The sequence below is a fragment of the Lithobates pipiens genome, unplaced genomic scaffold (genome assembly GCF_037356315.1).
Source record: "Lithobates pipiens isolate NorthernLeopardFrog02 unplaced genomic scaffold, aLitPip1_a1.2 Scaffold_1, whole genome shotgun sequence".
Classification (NCBI taxonomy): domain Eukaryota; kingdom Metazoa; phylum Chordata; class Amphibia; order Anura; family Ranidae; genus Lithobates; species Lithobates pipiens.
In genome coordinates, this window is record NW_027507685.1 from 7,022,935 (window position 1) to 7,042,840 (window position 19,906).

Consider the following 19,906-nt stretch of genomic DNA (forward strand, 5'->3'; position numbering starts at 1 on the left):
CTCTCAAACTTATATTAGATTATTAAGTATAACTATCATCTGTATTGTTATTTTAGTGCTGGTGCTATCAAATCAACATGTATGTTTTTACTATAAATTTCCTTTAAACAGAAAAAAAATTGTCTGGATTTACACTTTAAAACTTGACAGTGGTAGCACTCATCACTATCAAATCCACACTGATAGCTTGGAAACACATATTATCCTAATCAAAGGAACTTGGTGAGCTAATTAAAATTCCTGTGCCCTTAAATGTGCTGGACTACCGTACAGCCCGTATCTCAGTGAATAATTGGATCTCACAGGGGCTTAACTACTATGTCATCCTACCCCTAGCCTATAAAATGGAAAATTGTATACTTGCCTAACGGTAATTTTTCTTTCCTGATACATAAGCATGACAGCGTAAATTATTGGGATAGGATCTGCCCCTCTCGTAACTATACTCAAATGCGGAACCTACAAGGGGGTTTCATGTCATGCTTATGCATCAGGAAAGGAAAAATACCATTAGGTAAGTATACAATTTTAAATTTTCCTGACACAAGCACGATAGCATACACGAATGGGATGTAGCATGCCCACAAAAACCATAAAGGAGGGCCATGCTGAAGCGTTTGAACCAACATATTATTAGATTTTATTTAGAACTGAAATCAACTCCCCTGCTTCTAATGTTGCTTGATTGACTTTGCAATAGGCAAAAAATTGTTTGTAGTATATGAACCTGGTTGTTATCCTGTAAAATTCTGGACCTCTGAATATAGATAGAAGCCCTGTTAGCTGTGACAGCACGCCCACTGGAGGGCTTAGTTTTAGAGGTAAGTCTTTCATAATGTGCTAATATGTGACTTGATGGATATCATACAAGCACACATACCTCTCAGATTTCTGAGATGGAAATGAGGGATACCTATTAGCAAAAGTATGTAGGCATAGGACACACCCCCTGACAGGCCCTCCTTAAAGGAAAATTGTCCAAAAAAACACGACTGGTTAAACCCACAAGTGTGTTTCCCCCCATTACTATACCTTTTTTATTGGCTTTTGGTATTTACCAGGGGCGGAATGACAACTCGTGGCGCCCCCCGGCAATAGGAGATTATGGGGCCCCCAGGCAATCAGAGATTATGGGGCCACACAGTATACACATACACACACAGTATACACATACATGTACACACAGTATACACAGACATGTTTATATTGGCTGAGAAGGTACTGGAGAGGTGGGGCAGCTATAATCTCAGGATTTGTAGACTAAAAGGATGTCGGCAAGGGACATTTTAGAGACAGATGTAAAAAAAAAACATCGATTTTTACATACTGTCCCTGGTTTTACTGAGGCTGGCAACCCTGATGGGGCCCCCTAGTGGCACGGGGCCCTCGGGCAGTGCCCGAGTGGCCAAATGGTCAGTCCGCCCCTGCTATTTACAGATGCAGCAATTTAGAAAGGTTTAGCATTGTAAAACACTTTTGGATAAATGTTGCATTTTATATCCAACTATGTAAATCAGACCAGAAATGGGGGACAAATAAGGAGGAAAGATGGACTTTGTTAAAAATGAGGGACCGTCCCTCGAAATCAGGGACAGTTTGGAGCTATGTAGCACATTACGCCATTTACCTGGGGGCTCAGAATTATTCATTTTTTTGTTTCTTTCTTAATTTACTACAGCTTTAAATTGACGTTTAGCTCCACTTTAGGATATATTTATCTCGTGAAGAATGATAGTGTGTATTTGTAAGAACGAGGAAATAGATAATCAAACAAACGTCTCCTCCTTCACAAACATAGATCATTGCTATGTAAATGCTGACGCAGAAAAGGTAAATGTTGACACCTGTAGCATACGAGATACAGAACCAACAATGCCCGAATCCAACATGGCCGCCGCGCTAGCACAATGACACGTCAGGACTGTACACGTGACTATGTGTCAGCAGCACATGAAGACGGAAGTAATAGATCCGGGAGAGGTTGGGGTGAGCTGGAGACGTTGGTAGGCTCGGCGGTAAGTGGATAGGTGGGTGAGTAGCTGATAAGTCTTTTGGTGTGTATTCCATCGGTAGTAGATAGTAAAGTGTACATCTCTTCTTCTATGGTGTGATCGCTGGCCGATCCTGCTTATGCCAGCTCTTCATCCCACAGACTGTCTCTGATAATAACACAGGTAGGTGATTGTCATTGGGCTCATCGGCGGGCTTTGTGGCTAAAAGTTTCTTTCGGTCATGTTGCAATTCCATCTAATAAGAGGAAGGTGGAGGCACTGCTTGATCTGCAGTCTTCTGAGATGTGGGATCATGGGGATTGCTGAGTCCTGATCAGTTGCTGTCTATTCACCCCCCTCACCTGCCTCTTAAAGGGGAGCAAAAGGGGGAAACTCTGCTTTTTCTTAACCACTTCAATACAGGGGGGCACTTAAACACCTTCCTGCCCAGACCAATTTTGAGCTTTCAGCGCTGTCGCACTTTGAATGACAATTGCGCGGTCATGCTACACTGTACCCAAAAATTTTTATCGTTTTTTCCCCCCCACAAATAGAGCTTTCTTTTGGTGGTATTTGATCACCTCTGTGGTTTTTATTTTGCTAAACAAATAAAAAAAGACCGAAAATTTTGAAAAAAATATGTCTTTGTTTGTTTCAGTTTCAAAACTTTGTAAATAAGTATGTTTTCTCCTTCACTGATGAGGTGGCACTGATGGGCGACACGGATGGACACTGATAGGTGGCACAAATTGGCATGGATGGGCGGCACTGATAGTTGGCATGGATGGGCGGCACTCATAGTTGGCACGGATGGGCACTGATAGGTGGCACGGATGGGCACTGATAGGCGACATTGTAATGTTTTGTACTGATGGATGACAAACAGTAATGCATGCCAATCAGTGATGCCCATTGTGGGCACTGATTGGCTTCCATTGTAGGCACTCGCTGGCATACCTGGTGGTCTAGGGTGGCATACCTGGTGGTCCAGTGGCGTCCCTGGTGGTCCAGTGGCGTCCCTGGTGGTCCAGTGGCATCCCTGGTGGTCCAGTGTGGGTATCCTTGGGGGGGACTGTGCTGATAATCGATCAGCACAGACCCCCCCCCCCCATCAGAGGAGCAGCCGATCGGCTCCCCTCCTCTTCGCGTCTGCCAGACACGCGTGAGGAAAAGCCGATCACCGGCTCTTCCTATTTACGCTGTGATCAGCCGTGATTGGATACGGCTGATCACATGGTAAACAGTCTCCGTCGGAGACTCCTTACCGAGATCGTAGTTGCGTAGTCCCCACAACAATGATCGCCACGATAGGAAGTCCTGAGGACGTCCTATGACGCCCAGTCAGGATTTTGAAACCACTTTGCAGCCGTCATTTGCCTATAGGGCGGGCGGCAAGTGGTTAAACCCCCCCCCCCCCCCCCCCCCCACGTTTGGCACTTTTGTGAAGGAGGAGCAGATACCTGTCAAAACCAGGTACCCGCTCCCACTTCCGGGTAAGATCGCCACATAACGATCGTGGCGATCTACGAAATTTCAACACAAGGGAATAGCCCACAAGCAACTTCAGAATTAGTAAGATGAATATAATATTGAAGGGGAAGCAAATGCAATGCAAAGAACACACAAACAGGACAATAGACTACGTTAGATCAGGGTTGTTAATCTCAGTTTTTTTTTTTTTTTTTAATAAATTTTGTATTTTTATAGAGAATTTTTTTTCATAATAACATATACAAACACATCTGACAGTTTGAGTTGGCTGTCTGAGACAGAATTCACTAACAAAAGAATAGTAAAATAGAAATAAAAAAATTAAAATGGGGGGCGAAAATAGAAATCATAGGGTGAAATCAAATATATAATGTGGATACAAAGTGCAGCAAATAGGACTTAGACTAAGAGCCCTCATTGACATGTTGATTGTCCAACAAAGTAAATATTTCATACAAAGGGAACTCCTCTCAAGAGATGAGGTGTGAGCTGGATATCTACCAGGTAGGAAAGGAGAAGAGGATTATATTTAACGTTGGATACAATGGGGTGTAAATCCTGCAGGGGGATCTAGGAGTCCGTTGATGACAAGGGGCTTAGTAATCTAAGAAGGCAGACCGTAGGTCGAGGTGCCCCAAAGAGCCCAGATCTTGTCAAACCCGTCAATCTTATCCTCTACCATAGCCGTCCTGTGCTCCATTCTGCATATATCCTCAATGTTTTGTATCAGCTGGGTTTGAGTTCTGGGTTGTGCAGATAACCAGCTAGAGGGTATAGCTCTTTTTGGCTGCATGTAAGATATAAGTGGCAAGTTTATTCGCAGCCTTACCCAAGCCCGGGAAAGGGAGACCTAAGAGAAGATGTATCGGATCAAGTGAGATAGGGATGGTAAGGATCTGTTGAAGCATTATGCCGCGTACACACGATCAGACTATCCGGCGGACTTCCCAAACAAGCAGATCTGCCCACACACAACCAGACTTTTCTGGCGGACTAGGTCCGCCGGACTATGGCGGGAGTCCGCCATACTTTTGAAATGAACGGACTTGGCCACACACGGAGTAAAGTCCATTCATTTTGAACGTGGCTCCAGGTAGACGGGATTAGCGAAGGAAGTCAATGTCGCCCCCAAAGCACCTTGTCCCCATGTTGATGAGGACAAGGGCCTCTTCCGGACAACTCTGGCCGTTGGTTGTCGGGGTGTGCGGGCAGAGGGCTTATCGTAATCCAGGAGCCAACTTTAATAAGGGGGGGCCCCCTGAGATACCGGCACCCCACCCTATGTGAATGAGTATGGGGTACAATGTACCCCTACCCATTCACCTGGTGAAAAAAAATCAAAACGCAACACAAGGGTTTAAAATTTATTGCACAGCTCTGGTGGTCTTCCGTCTTGGGGGTCTTCTCGCTGGCCTCCTCCGCTATCTTCTGCTAGCTCTTTTACTAGCGGAGGAGCCCGGCTTTCTTCTTTGTCGCCGCCCGGGGTCCCCCTCTTCGGTTCTTCTTGCCTGGCCTCCGCTTTCTTCCAGCTCTTTTACTAGCGGTGGCACGGTCTTTCCTTTTTTCTTTCCTTTCCTTTTTTTCTTTCCTTTCCTTTCCTCCTTTCCTTTCCTTTTCTCCTTTCCTTTTCTCCTTTCCTTTCCTTTTCTCCTTTCCTTTCCTTTTCTCCTTTCCTTTCCTTTTCTCCTTTCCTTTTCTCCTTTCCTTTCCTTTTCTCCTTTCCTTTCCTTTTCTCCTTTCCTTTCCTTTTCTCCTTTCCTTTTCTCCTTTTCTTTCCTTTTCTCCTTTTCTTTCCTTTTCTCCTTTCCTTTCCTTTTCTCCTTTCCTTTCCTTTTCTCCTTTCCTTTCCTTTTCTCCTTTCCTTTCCTTTTCTCCTTTCCTTTCCTTTTCTCCTTTCCTTTCCTTTTCTCCTTTCCTTTCCTTTTCTCCTTTCCTTTCCTTTTCTCCTTTCCTCCTTTCCTTTTCTCCTTTCCTTTTCTCCTTTCCTTTTCTCCTTTCCTTTTCTCCTTTCCTTTTCTCCTTTCCTTTTCTCCTTTCCTTTCCTTTTCTCCTTTCCTTTCCTTTTCTCCTTTCCTTTCCTTTTCTCCTTTCCTTTCCTTTTCTCCTTTCCTTTCCTTTTCTCCTTTCCTTTCCTTTTCTCCTTTCCTTTCCTTTTCTCCTTTCCTTTCCTTTTCTCCTTTCCTTTCCTTTTCTCCTTTCCTTTCCTTTTCTCCTTTCCTTTCCTTTTCTCCTTTCCTTTCCTTTTCTCCTTTTCTCCTTTTCTCCTTTCCTTTCCTTTTCTCCTTTCCTTTCCTTTTCTCCTTTTCTCCTTTCCTTTCCTTTTCTCCTTTCCTTTCCTTTTCTCCTTTTCTCCTTTCCTTTTCTCCTTTTCTCCTTTCCTTTTCTCCTTTTCTCCTTTTCTTTTCTCCTTTTCTCCTTTCCTTTTCTCCTTTTCTCCTTTCCTTTTCTCCTTTTCTCCTTTCCTTTTCTCCTTTTCTCCTTTCCTTTTCTCCTTTCCTTTTCTCCTTTCCTTTCCTTTTCTCCTTTCCTTTCCTTTTCTCCTTTCCTTTCCTTTTCTCCTTTCCTTTCCTTTTCTCCTTTCCTTTCCTTTTCTCCTTTCCTTTCCTTTTCTCCTTTCCTTTCCTTTTCTCCTTTCCTTTCCTTTTCTCCTTTCCTTTCCTTTTCTCCTTTCCTTTCCTTTTCTCCTTTCCTTTCCTTTTTCCTTCTCTCTCCGGCGGGTTTGCAGTGCTGCCCCATTGTTTTCAATGGGAAGGGGCACTTTAGGAAAGGTGAATATAGCGCTGCAAAGATGCAGCTTGCAGGACTTTTTTGACCGTGCTGCAAGCGCACTGCTCCAGTGTGAAAGCCCTCGGCTGTAGCGCCTGTAAAGCGCCTCAGTGTGAAAGTATATAGTAGTTTGAGTTCACCTTCTGAAGGTGATGGTGTGTGAACACACTTGGAAGCACATCCCACAAAGTGAACCCTTCCATATTATTATTTATTTTATTTTCTCCCCTTTTTATTTTTTTTTATTTTTTTTTAAAGCACTGTTCTATGTTAAAGTGATACTAAAGGTTCAATTTTTTTTTCTTAAATAACAAATATGTAATACTTGCCTGTGTGTTTTTTATTTTATTTTATTTTTTTTGTTTTTTTTTCTCTCTCCTCTTAATAGTAATAAACCTGTGTTTGGAGTTGTGTAAAATCAGCCTAAGGCCCATGCAAAACTCTATTTGGATTCTTAAGCTTTTACATGTTTTATAAACGCTCACAAATGGCAGTGTTGCCTGTGGGTGGTGTTTGTTACCCCAACACTTCATATTCCTGATATGTCCCTGCTGTACCATGTACTTGTTTGAGAAAGTCTCCTGTTCTTTGTATTGCTTCCTTTATGCTTTATGTGAAATCCCTGGTGTTCCTGCTAGTCCCCTTGGTTTACTATTAAAAACTGACCATACTAAGCAGGTGAGAATGCTATGGTCAGTTCTCTAGCTCTGCTGGGGACTCGGTGTGCTCTTTTCCAATGATTATACGTGTCCTGACACCCCCTCCCTCACTGGGAAACTCAATGTGCTGTTGCAGCCTCTCCTCTCCCCAGCTTATGCAACTGAGAACAGAGGGAATGTGATCACCTATAAAAAGGGGGACAAAACTATTTATAATGTGTTTGTGGTGTGTGTTGTTGTTGTTTTTTTTTTTTTTTTTTTTTTTTGATCTATACAAAAATATTTTCCCTTTTAATTTCTATTTAAAACGGATTGTGTTCTTTTACAACATGATCGTTTACAATCACTTTAATGCCTGCTGCTATGGTCACTTTAAACTAATTGTCATCTCAAACTCTGCTGCCATTCACCATATGTCTTGAAATTAAATGTACAACTTGTCCAGCTTACAGTATAGGATTTCAAGTAATCTGACATCAGAAGATTGATTGCATTTAAAAAGGAGCTCTACTTATTGGATGCAATAGAGATCATTATGTCTTTCCTCCTTCTGCAATCTAAAAGGAAAAAAATGTTATTTTATTTTTTTCCTTTAGTTACTTTTTTTCCTTGTGTGATTTAGTGTTTTTTTTTTTTTTTTTTTCTCCCCCTCTCCCCTATAGCTATTTATAATGTGTGTTATTTTTGTATAAAAAAATGTCCTATTTATTTTAAACTGAATGAGTTGTTGTACAAGCCATTTAAGCATCATTGAATTTGTTTATCACATATCCCAGGATGCTTCACTTTCCATCCATACATCTGGAGGGGGTGGACTTGGCAACCGGCACCTGATGTTGGAAACAGAATGCAGTGTGGACACTTGGCCTGAAACACAGTTGCTCGGTGCATTGAAACAGGGTAACACTGCCCGTGTGAGTGTGTGCATTGTGTATAACGCTGGCAAAATAAAAATGTTTAACCACTTGCCGGCCAGCTGCCGTCCATTGTACTGCGGCAGTTCGGCTCGTTCCCGCGAATTGCTGTCAATGTACGTCGGCTCAGGAATTCTAGTTTGTGGGCGTGTGCCCACTGGCCAGCGGGGGAGCCAATCAGTGGATGTCCGCCGGCCACCCCACAATGACAGAACTGGGATCTGCCTGTGTAAACAAGGCAAATCTCCGTTCTGACAGCGGAGATCACCTAGATCCTGTCTTTCTGCTATGCATGTGTTTTTTCCCAGGCAGCCCATCCCCCATACAGTTAGAACACATTTAACGCCTTGATCGCCGATGATGTTAACCCCTTCCCTGCCAGTAGAAGAAAATATAGGGAGCTCAAAAGAGGACATCTATGAGCAACCAAAAAGGGAAGAAGGGGGACTATTACGGTACCATAGAAGTAGAATCGTTTGGAAAAAGTATTTTTTTTAAAAACACATTTATTGAAAATATTAGTTAAAGATAACATCACAAAAAGGAGAAAAACAATTCCAAGAGACAAACATACATCTCAAGAGGTATTACAAAAACATTACAGAGAAATATTGCAGTGGAGTATAATGCCCTTTCAAAGGAGGAAAAGGTCATTGGATACAGGGTTTTTTGACGTATTTCCTCGACTAGTTTCGCGACAGAGCGTCGCTTTCTCAAGAGACGTCACCCGTACAATCTGATAAAATATAATAATGATTTATTAAAGAAACATTTTAATATACAGAAAGCAAAAAAATGAAAATGAAATAACAATATCATTAGGCAACAAGGTTTATAAAAGCCAATGACTCACCCATGTAAAAAGACAGATCCAAAAATGGCAGGGGGGGCAATTTAGTGAGGTGCCCTGAACCAAAGAACAGGGACACCCCCCTGGGGACGGACAAGGGGGGTAAAACAGCAGTAGCGGCAGAGGCAGTTATCAGCTGGAAGCAGAATAAATTGATGTTCAATTTGTTAGAAAAATTCCCCATTTTAAAAGAAGAAAGAGAAAAAAAGAGAAAGAGGCAAAACTGGAAAATAGTGGTTAAACCAAGATAACGAAAGGGAGAAAACAAGGCGAGAGAAAACTTTTTGAGGATTGGCCCAGAACTGGGCACCCACCATCCAGGCAAAGACACCATAAGTGAAAGATTAAATGAATGGTGCAATTTACCAAGCAATTGATTACATACCCCACACAGTTTGAGAAATAACTCGCAGCTGGGACGGCTAGGGTTTATATAGATGCACTAGATAGAGACTTGCCATCAAAGTTCAGGGTATCCAACGCTGGCTCGGCTAGCAAAGTTTATTTAAAAGAAAAGGGTCAGTTTCACTGTCCCAGAACTGCAACAAAGTTCAAGGCGAGGATACAAACAGTAGTATTAGACTGACAATAAGGGAGAGCATAACTCAGTGGGTGATAGTATAATAAACATCTTTACCCACCGAGCATTCTAATGTCAAAAGGAGCTGAATAGGGTAAGCATTTGAGCTTGAAAAAGGTTAGCTACTGCAGTTGCGACCTACCTACAGTGAAAGGATGCGATCGTCCGCCCAGCTGCTGCCGCTCTGTTGATAGACGACGGACCGGCGCCATAAAAACCCCCAACCCGGAAGTCAGGGAGCGTCATCAGTGTGCTCCCTGACCATCGCACGTCCCTTCTCAGTGCGCAGGCGCCGAAATCAACCTGGCAGAAGCTAAGAAAACTAAGCCGATGCCAGGGAGGGGCGGAATGCGCCGTCCAAAAGGGCAACGCCCACCCGTCCATCACTCTTGAGTGGACGCAAGCTTGCCGGGTCTGATGGCCAAGGGTGCGCGCGCATCTCGTGGAGTTGCGCACGCACAACTTCTGCACCGGGGCAGAAAGGGAATCGCATAGATATTACCCATATAGATGGGAGCATATCAGGAAACCTTTAGACATCACTTATCCGTCCCATGGGGGGAGCATGTAAGCTCCTCAAGCACCCCCTGACTGGACTGTCCAGATAGTATGGGAGTCAGAGGGAATACAACATATAAAATATGAAACAAGACATTTGTAATAGATATAAACAGAGTGGGGGACCACGATGTCGGACCAATGAAAACTACTGGAAAGCCTACCTATTCACTGTCGGCAACATTGTGGGACCCCACTATAGTATGGCAAGAAAAAAATGATAATAATGAAACACACACTCACCTACCATACAGGTAAGGGTGAAAACGAAAAAGGGAAAGTGGAGAAAAAGAAAACGCCCGCTAAAACTGTTGTCCTGAAATAGACACATTTTACTAACAAGAGTATGATAACAGCAAAAATATTATACGGAGCAACAGACAAGACAACAAAAACAACATATTTCTTGTGGAGAATTCTCCGGGGCTGCAACGGGCAGTGTAAACAATTAGAAATTATATTTAATTATAAAAAATGTTTATATGAATGAGCCTCATTTAAGCCAGGGGGAGTGAGGGCATTGAGACGTTCGATCCATAGTGTTTCCCGTCTAAGGATCTCTCGGTCCCAATTACCTCCTCTTGGATCTTGTGGGATGACTTCTAGGGCCAGAAATTTGACATTTTCGGGTTGGAATTTATGGTATAATCCAATATGTCGTCCTATGGTAGTAAGCTTACCATTAGTGGAGTAATATACATGATCTCCTAGGCGCTGTCGTAGTTCCCTGATGGTCTTGCCAACGTAAAACGCGTTGCAGGCACAGACCATCAGGTATACCACTCCCCTAGTGCCACAGTTGGCATGATGTGGAGGTGAAAATAATTCACCATTGGGGAGGATATATGATTCTCCTTCCAATATCCAGGGGCATCTGGAGCAGTGTCCACATTTATGTGTACCGCGAGGGCCATCCCAAGAACGGGGTTGGGCCCTATAGTGGCTATTAGTCAACTTATCTCTCAGTGAAGTGGCTCTTCTGAACACAAGTTCAGGAAATGGTCTAACATATTTACCCAAGATGTGGTGCTCAGTCAATAGATGCCAATGTTGTGAGAGCAGATTACGTAGCTGTTGTTGATAACTAGAAAATTTGATTATGATTCTCGTAGTGCCAAGTGGTTTAGAACGCGGAGGGCCATATAGAAGGGATAAACGAGTGCGAGAGAAGGCTTTGTTAAAAGCCTTTCTCAGAGCTGTATGGCTGTAGCCTCTGGCCAAAAGGCGTGTTCGTAGAGCATTGGCCTGATCTCGGAAGTCCCCGTCCTCGGTGCAGTTTCGCCTCAGCCTCAAATATTGGGCATAGGGGATGCTGCGAACTAGAGGACGGGGATGTGAGCTCGAGGCGTGCAAGATAGTATTTCCGGCAGTCGATTTACGAAAAAGGTTCGTTGTCAATTTTCCTGAGATATTCTTACTGATTAGGAGATCCAGGAAATAAATATTCGTTTGATCTAGAGCAGGGGTCTCAAACTGGCGGCCCTTCAGCTGTTGCTAAACTACAAGTCCCATGATGCATTGCAAGGCTCCCACAGGCAGAAGCATGATGGGACTTGTAGTTTTGCAACAGCTGGAGGGCCGCCAGTTTGAGACCCCTGATCTAGAGTGTATGTAAAATGCAAATTAAACTGATTCTGATTCAAAGTGACCATAAAGGCATCTAAGTTATGTCTGGTACTGGTCCAGATGATAAAAAGATCATCAATATATCTGTGCCAACATAAAATGTGATCCAAAAAATGTTGTAATTTTTCATCGCCAAAGATAGTTCTTTCCCATCCTCCTAAATCAGGGGTGTCCAAACTACGGCCCTCCAGCTGTTGCAGAACTACACATCCCATGAGGCATTGTAAAACTCTGACATTCAAAGACATGACTAGGCATGATGGGGATTGTAGTTCCTGAACAACTGGAGGGCCGTAGTTTGGACACCCCTGTCCTAAATAGAGGTTAGCGTATGAGGGAGCACAAGCTGTACCCATAGCTACCCCTTGGGTCTGCAAATATAGTTGATCCATAAACAGGAAGTAATTCTTGGTAAGTATAAACTGTAGTAATTTTAAAATAAACTTGTTTATGGGCCAGGTGGTATGATCCTGCTCCATAAGGAACGTCTCAGCCATTCGGGCGCCCTGCTCGTGGGGGATGCTGGAGTATAATGCCTCCACATCGATCGCCACGAGCAGGGCGTCCTTCCCTGCCAGTGTCATTAGTACAATAACAGTGCATATTTTTAACACTGATTACTGTAATAATGTCACTGGTTCCCAAAAGTGGCAAAAATGTCAGGCGTCCGATCTGTCTGTCGCAGTCCCACTAAAAATCACCACTCCCCACCATTGCTAGTGTAAAAAAATAAAAGGCCATAAATCTATTCCCTATTTTGTAGACGCTACAACTTTTGTGCAAACCAATCAATATACACTTATTGAGATTTTTATTTTTTTTCAAAATGATCACACTTTTTCTGTTTATAGTGCAAAAAATAAATATTTGTGGGATAAAAAGGATGTCAATTTTTGTTTGGGTACATCGCCGCATGACCGCGCATCAGTTAAAGTGTAAGTAAACCCCCCCCCCCATCGTTTTCAGCCAAGGAAGTTGCCATTTTGTCCTCTGTTTAATCTACAACTGCCATGATGCTGCACATCACACAATTTCAGTCCCACTGTCAGTGTAAACCTAAGCTAAAGCCAAGATCTTTTTTGCCTTAATGCATTCCCTGCATTAAGGTAAAATCCCAGTAGCAGTATTTCCCCTTCATACTCCCCTAAATACTCATCTCACTCGATCTAGCATGGTGTTCAGATGCAGAGGCTCTGTCCTTCCACTCTACATTCGCAGGACACAGAGGCGGCAGTGGAAGCCGTTTCCTTCTGTTGTCAATCAAATCTTAAGAGCAGGGCCTGAGGTCGAGCTGTGCTGTATGTGTCTGTGCATGCACACAGCCCAGCTTGGGAGCTTTATAACATGGCCGTTATTTTTAAGAAAAAAACAAAACCTTCATAACCACTTTAACCACCTCGATACCAGGCACTTAAACCCCCCTTCCTTCCCAGACCAATTTTCAGCTTTCAGTGCTCTCTCACTTTGACAATTACTCAATCATGCTACACCGTACCCAAATTAAATTTTTATCATTTTGTTCACACAAATAGAGCTTTCTTTTGTTGGTATTTATTCACCACTTCATTTATTATTTTTTGTGATATAAGCAAATGTGCCTGATGATGGCAGGTGGCTGATGTGTCTGCTGTTGGCAGACAGATGGGCAGATGTTCACTGTATGACAGGTGTTTTCACTGGGGGACACTAGCTGGGTGATCAGTGGGTAAACAGCGGACAAACAGCTATAAACTAAACTCACTGATCTCCCGGGTGCAGCACAGATCTCTCTTCCTCTCCTCACTGACAGGCTCTGTGTGAAGAGAGGAAGAGATGAGAACAGTTACAACTGCTCTCTATTGACATTACATGACGACTGTGATTGGACACAGTCGTCATGTGATCAGAAGGCCCAATCACATGGCCCTCCTGTTTTATAGGGCTCTCCAGTCTCTGAGGGGCACAGGCAGATCGGGATCGCGCCGCTGCATGGGCACGCAGTGGCGCAATCACCTGTCATCTGCCACCCATCCCCCTTTGTTTACTTTACGATGGCTGTGATTAGACGCAGCCATCGTGCGGATCAGGAGGGCAAATTACATTGCCCACCTGCCGTGCCGAGATGCAGCGTGTGCGGGGGACACGCACGCACGCACGCACATCGGGATCACGCAGCTTTGCCCGGCGAGCACGCCCGCTACTTCTGACAGGATGTTCAGGAACATCCAGTCAGAAGTAGAGAGCTCCCACCCGGCCGTATATATGCAGTGGCTGGGTGGGATGTGGTTAAGCTAGCCTGGGCTCAGAGTACTACTGCTTTGCATGGTGCTTACACGTCATGACATGGGGGATTTTTTTTTTTTAACAACAAGGTTGGTCTTTATTGTAAAAAAGAAAAAACATGGCATGATACAGACACATCACGTGTAAATAAAAGGTACACAGTGCCACTTTTATCAAGTACACAATATAGTGGAAAATTTTATATTATATTAAAATATACAAAATACGCAAGTGAAACAAATAGTACATGTACATAAATGTCAAACCCAAGAGAGCAATTCTATCCAGGTACTGCCAGAATCGGGCTGTGGTTGGTCCATGGAAATTTCTTGCATGGATCCCAACATTAAGGAAGTAGAGAGCTGCGCCAACATACAAAAATTGTTATATACACCCACTACCTAAAATATAAAAAAATTTGTAATAAAATTATAAATAATTAATATATTTCAAAACTTATGAAAAATAATAACAGTCAATATGAATCCATATTCAATGAGTTCATGAAAAAAAGTCCATAGATAATCAACACTTGCGATCCTATGTAAGAACACCACGGTGGTTACACACACTTGAAAATGCGCACACGTGCCCGTCACCTTATAGTGAGTGTGCTTACCAGATTAAGGCTTAATGGAAGCGTTGTAAATATGTCCTTAATGGCCTCAGGGTGTCCTTTATATGAAGCACGTGGTTGCAAAAGCAATAAGTTGGTGAACATATTGAAATTTTTATTGTTTGCCCAAAAATATAACTGAGCATAACAGATGAATACATATAGCAATAATATCATAAAAATACAAATACAGTAATATAGTACATCAGATCGTAAATGAGTGATAGCACATGCTATGGCAAACAAGAAACCTTCCAAAGTTCACCGGAACGTATATTGGGTTTGAACAGTAGCATCCAGTAATACTTGCAAAACCTATGAGCTGCTTGGTCCCATGGTGATAAAATATTGGAGGTGAGCTTGGTATTCAATTAATATGGGTTGAAAGTAGAATATATGGCAGCTCTACGCGTTTCGTGGCTGAGAGGCCACTCGTCAGGAGCAAGCACAAGGTGTATCTGTTGGTAAAAAAAGTGAAGCTTGAATAATATGATATTGTCACACACACACACACACACACACCCACATATATATATATATATATATATATATATATATATATATATATATATATATATATATATATATATATATATATATATATATATATATATATATATATATATATATATATATATATATGTTAAAAAAATAAATACCTGTTGACTACTCCATAGTTCATGTGGTGATGGTGTGGTACCAGGCACCAAATCCATCCATATGAATGGAAGGACATTATATGAGGTCTGCCCCAATCGATAAGAGGTTCCCAATGGCATAATTGTGTTGTATGCCAATGTTTCTCAACTCCAGTCCTCGAGTACCCCCCAACAGGTCATGTTTTGAGGATTTCCCTCAGATGAAACGGCTGTGGTAATAACTAAGGCAGTGAAACTGATCAAATCGCCTGTGCAAAATAATGGTAAGCCTGAAAACATGACCTGTTGGGGGTACTTAAGGACTGGAGTTGAGAAACGCTGATAGGCCATGTGGAACTCATTAAAAAGGTAACAGTTGGGTGTCCCCATATTTCAAATGGGGAAACTTTTTTTTAATTTTTTTTACGTTTTTTTCTCTGCAGTAGAAATGGTGCTCTTTTATCAGCTCATTTCATAACATTGTGTCTTATTCTCCTTGCCAATTTTGTTGATGATGATTTTTTATTTTTATTTTTTTTTTCTCTTGTAGGAAAGATGATTTCCGAAGGAGGATCGTTTTTGCGGGGAATACTTATAGGAAGTGCTTTCTGCATAGTGGTTACTCTTCTAGGACACATTAAATTGACCCATGAGCCCACTACCCCTCATGAACACCATCACATTCATGCCCCTAATAAAGAGGAGGTTCGCAAACTGATGGGAACAGAGAAGATGGAATTAAGTCAAAGCATCCGAGTGTACTGTATTATCCTTGTCAAACCAAAAGACTTGAGCCTTTGGGCTGCTGCGAGGACCACCTGGAGCAAGCACTGTGACAAGGTCGACTTCTATAGTTCTGAGCACATGAAGGTGTTCGACTCCATCGTTCTTGACAGTAACGACATGTGGGTTATGATGAGAAAAGCTATCCAAATGGCATATGAGAACCACAAAGATAAATACAACTGGTTTTTCATCAGCCAGCCCTCCACCTTTGCAATTATTGAAAACCTGAAATATTTCCTTCTAAAGAAAGACCCTTCAGAGCCCTTCTATATTGGTCACACCGTGAAAGATGGAGACTTGGATTATGTGGATATTGCAGGTGGAATAGTGCTTAGCCTTGAATGTGCAAATCGTTTTGTTGATGTGATGAATAAGCCAGACAAGTGTCCAGAAACGGGTGGCATCATATGGAAGGTCTCTGAAGATAAGCAGTTGGCAATGTGCCTCAAGCACAAGGGTGTGCAGGCGGAAAATGCAGAAGATTCTGAAGGTAAAAATGTCTTCAACACAAAATCGGTGGGTACCCTAATTAAAGAGGCAATGGCAAATGACCCACAAAAAGTAGTTGAGGGTTGCTGTTCAGATATGGCAATCACTTTCAGTGGACTATCTCCTAACAACATGCAAGTCATGATGTACGGTGTTTACAGATTAAGAGCATACGGGCACAGCTTTAACGATGCAATGGTATTTTTACCACCCCCAAACTCTGATAATGATTGACCAGACCAGTCTTCATCCTTTAATTGTTACCACCAAGAAAACTGTACAATTTCTAAAATATCAACATCGGACAGATGAAGGGGGGGGGGGGGGAACAAAAAAAAGCTTGATCTTTGTATATGTGTAATTTACTCTTGTTTTGTGTACAGTGTACGAGTTCTGTGTGTTTTTTGTTTTTTTGGGGTTTTTTTCTTGCAACCATATCAGGACTGCAAATTTTGTCTTATAACAAAAACTGCAATGGATTTTACACAGTAATGACTTTTGCACTCAAAAATCTATTTTTCTAAATCTTTGAAAGGTGGGTTGATCTTTTCCACTTCAGCAGTAAGTAAGTTTGTACAATTCTACTGGCGTGCTCCCTATGGGAGAGTGTAAATGATTTGAAAGATAGAGTATGTGTCGCCTATATGATGAATAGGTTCACTCAATTCTTTTCGCAAGCGAAACGCAGGCTGATATATTGGGGCAAAGGGAAAGTGGAAGTGTTGGTCATTTGCAACCAATCAAATATTGGCTTTTATTTCGTAGCTTAAAATTAATCCAAAACTCTGTGGACAGTCCGTTTTTTTTCTATTTCAGAATAGAAAGTTTAAAACTAATATTGAGATGAAATGGGCATCATCTCCAGTTTTCCTTTCCTTCAGCTTTCAAGCATGAAGCTGATTGTGCCGTTTTTTTTTACAAAGTGCATTTATTGGTACTTCTTTTTTTACCACCAACCTCCAACTTCATTACCTCACATACATGTTGAACTGGATAGACAGGCATTTAAATGAAAATGTACATCTGCGCACCTTTCTAATCATAGTCTAGGAAGCACCCCAGTATTTTTATTTTATATATATATATATATATATATATATATAATATATTATTTTTTTTTTGGAAAAATGTGTACTAATGTGCCAAAACCAATTTTAAAAAACAAACTGTTAAAGGGGTTGTAAAGGTTCATTTTTTTTTTTTTTTTTTTTCTACATAGGTTCCTTTAAGCTAGTGCATTGTTGGTTCACTTACCTTTTTCCTTCGATTTCCCTTCTAAATGTTTTTTTTCTTTGTCTGAATATCTCACTTCCTGTTTCTCCTCAGTAAACTTCCCACCATCATCCGAGTGGTGGTTAGTCAGCCAGAACAGCTTACTGAACAGCCTACTGAGGAGGAACAGGAAGTGAGAAATTCAGACAAAGAAAACAAGGAAAAAAAAAAAAAAAGAAGGAAAAGATAAGTGAACCAACAATGCACTAGCTTAAAGGAACCTATGTAGAAAATAAAAAAAAAAATGAACCTTTACAACCCCTTTTAAGTGAGGTGTCCCCCTTCCTTTTTTTTTTTTTTTTTTTTTTCCCTTCCTCTTCTATATGTGGCACATAATAATAATGGTCAACGCTGATAGCAGGATACTTAGTCAGTTGAGTAATATCCTACTTAACATAAAATAGGCTTGTACTTGGATGGTGCTGTAAAGGAGGAACGGAAGGTTGTTCACTACTTTTATGGCTCATCATATTTGTTTACCCTCCTCCCCCTTTTTTATATCTTTTTTTTTTTCTACCAAAATTCTACTTCCAGGAGGAAAGGCATTTATGAGAGCTGGGCAAGCGCCTGGTGTGCATGGGGTCTTGCGCGTATGCTCGTGTACCCCACAATGTGTTATAGTACTCGTTAACCTGAGAAAATTTAATTTGACCAATTTTGCATGGATTAGGCATAGATGTGTTAGGCATAGGCAGCAGCAGACATCCTTAACCCCTCAGGGAAGGGAAATAGCAACTGACTTGGTTGGATTTCATCTGATTGCTGCTGTTTTGATGCCAGGGATAACATGATGTATCTTCTCTGTAGACATGAACATAAATGCCCAGACAATCCAAGAAAGCATAATTGTGTAAAGATCTTCCAGTTGTTGTATTGTGCCTGCTGCGTGTCTGACTGACCTTTTTGATGTTTATGGCCCATGCTCACTACCATTTGCTGTTTTACTTGAGGCATAGCTGTCATGCCAACACTGCTTGAATGAATCCTCAAGAGAGAAAGTGATAATCTCTGGTGTTAGATGTTATTGAGACCTGGTTCAACCCTGAAGAAAACTGCAATGTCTAAGTTGTACTGAACAAACTACTGGTGCCCATTTTGGACAAATGTGTCAACAGTTATCTCAGAACAGGACACATTCGCACAATACCTGTAAGTGCCGGGCCCAGGGGGTTGTTCCATCTTTGATAAACGGTGGACTCCTACTACAGGGCCGCCTACCTGATATTTTGTGGACCAAGTACTGTATTTATTGGCGTATAACACTCACTTTTTCACCATGAAAATTGGGTACAAATAGCGTGTGCGTGTTATATGCCAATACTAAAATTTTAGCTGCCTCAAAGGGGACAGGGAGGGGGGCAGGACGAGCATCATCAGATTACATACAGTAAGAATCTCCTGTTTACTTGGCGGCCTCTGTAATAGGAAGTCCCGTCTCCTGGGAAGCCATTGGACCACTGTTCTGTCTGTCATAGGAGATTCTCATTGTATGCAATCTGTTGGTGTTCGTCCCGCCCTCCTCCCTGTCCCTGCATTGATGGCAATGGTGAGGCTGCAGATGGGCATTGATCAGGCTGCATTGATGGCAATGGTGAGGCTGCAGATGGGCACTAACCTTAATTTTGCTTCAAAGTTCCTTATTTAAAATGTGTTTGTTTTTTGTTTTTTTCCTGCAACTTCCCTCTTAAAATGAATGTGCGTGTTATACGCCGATAAATACGGTATGTTCTTTCTGATAAGACATTTTCCATTAAGGTAGAAATCTAATTTCAGTGTGATTTCCTGAATATCTGAAGCCCATAATGTGCACATGTTGGGAATGTAACTGTCACATTGGTTGTGCTCTCGACTAAAATGTCTAACCATCAAAGGGTTGGTGTCCTAACTGATCACGTGCATCATCATGGCAGTTGAAGATCAAGCAAAAGCCAAGATGGCAGCTTCTTTGGCTGAAAATAAGAGTATTTAGTTCTGCTTTAGGCTGGGTTCACACTGCTGCGGGGGGGGAGATCCGGATGTGATTCGCACCGCAAATCACATCCGATCTCCGTAGCGATGCGAGTACAGCCATACAGATAGTATGGCTGAATTCGCATCGCTCCCGCAGCAAACTCGCACGGGACCCTTTTTTTGGTCCGCAACAGAATCGGATCGCATGGGGGTTCACACCATGCGATCCGATTCCTGTGCGAGTCGGCAGATCGCACTGCGATATGCCGACGGATCTGGGGGTGTCATTAACATAACATTGACACCCCCAGCCGTCCGCATAGGGCAGTGTGAACTGCCGGCGGGAGGTATGCGATGCGGGAAAACGCCGCGGATTCGCGGCGTTCCCGCATCGCAGCAATGTGAACCTAGCCTTAAACTGAAACTGTCTGCCATTTTGAATTTGTAAACATTCTTCC

General features: G+C 42.2%; 1 protein-coding gene across 2 annotated transcripts; it reads left to right on the top strand.

Annotated features, from left to right (window-relative positions):
• The first annotated feature begins 1,941 nt into the window (after positions 1-1,941).
• Positions 1,942-16,853, top strand: C1GALT1C1 (C1GALT1 specific chaperone 1). Of its 2 annotated transcripts, none has more exons than XM_077476688.1 (2): positions 1,942-2,015; positions 15,502-16,853. In XM_077476688.1, the coding sequence occupies exon 2, from the start codon at positions 15,507-15,509 to the stop codon at positions 16,458-16,460; it is 954 nt and encodes a 317-aa protein (XP_077332814.1). In that variant the 5' UTR covers positions 1,942-2,015; positions 15,502-15,506; the 3' UTR covers positions 16,461-16,853. The 2 variants fall into 2 exon arrangements, with proteins under 2 accessions (XP_077332814.1, XP_077332906.1); XM_077476780.1 differs by having other exon boundaries at positions 1,952-2,027.
• Positions 16,854-19,906: the final 3,053 nt, after the last annotated feature.

Excerpts from the sequence above, each read along its gene's own strand:
- C1GALT1C1 (XM_077476688.1), top strand. The coding sequence starts at position 15,507 with ATGATTTCCGAAGGAGGATCGTTTTTGCGGGGAATACTTATAGGAAGT.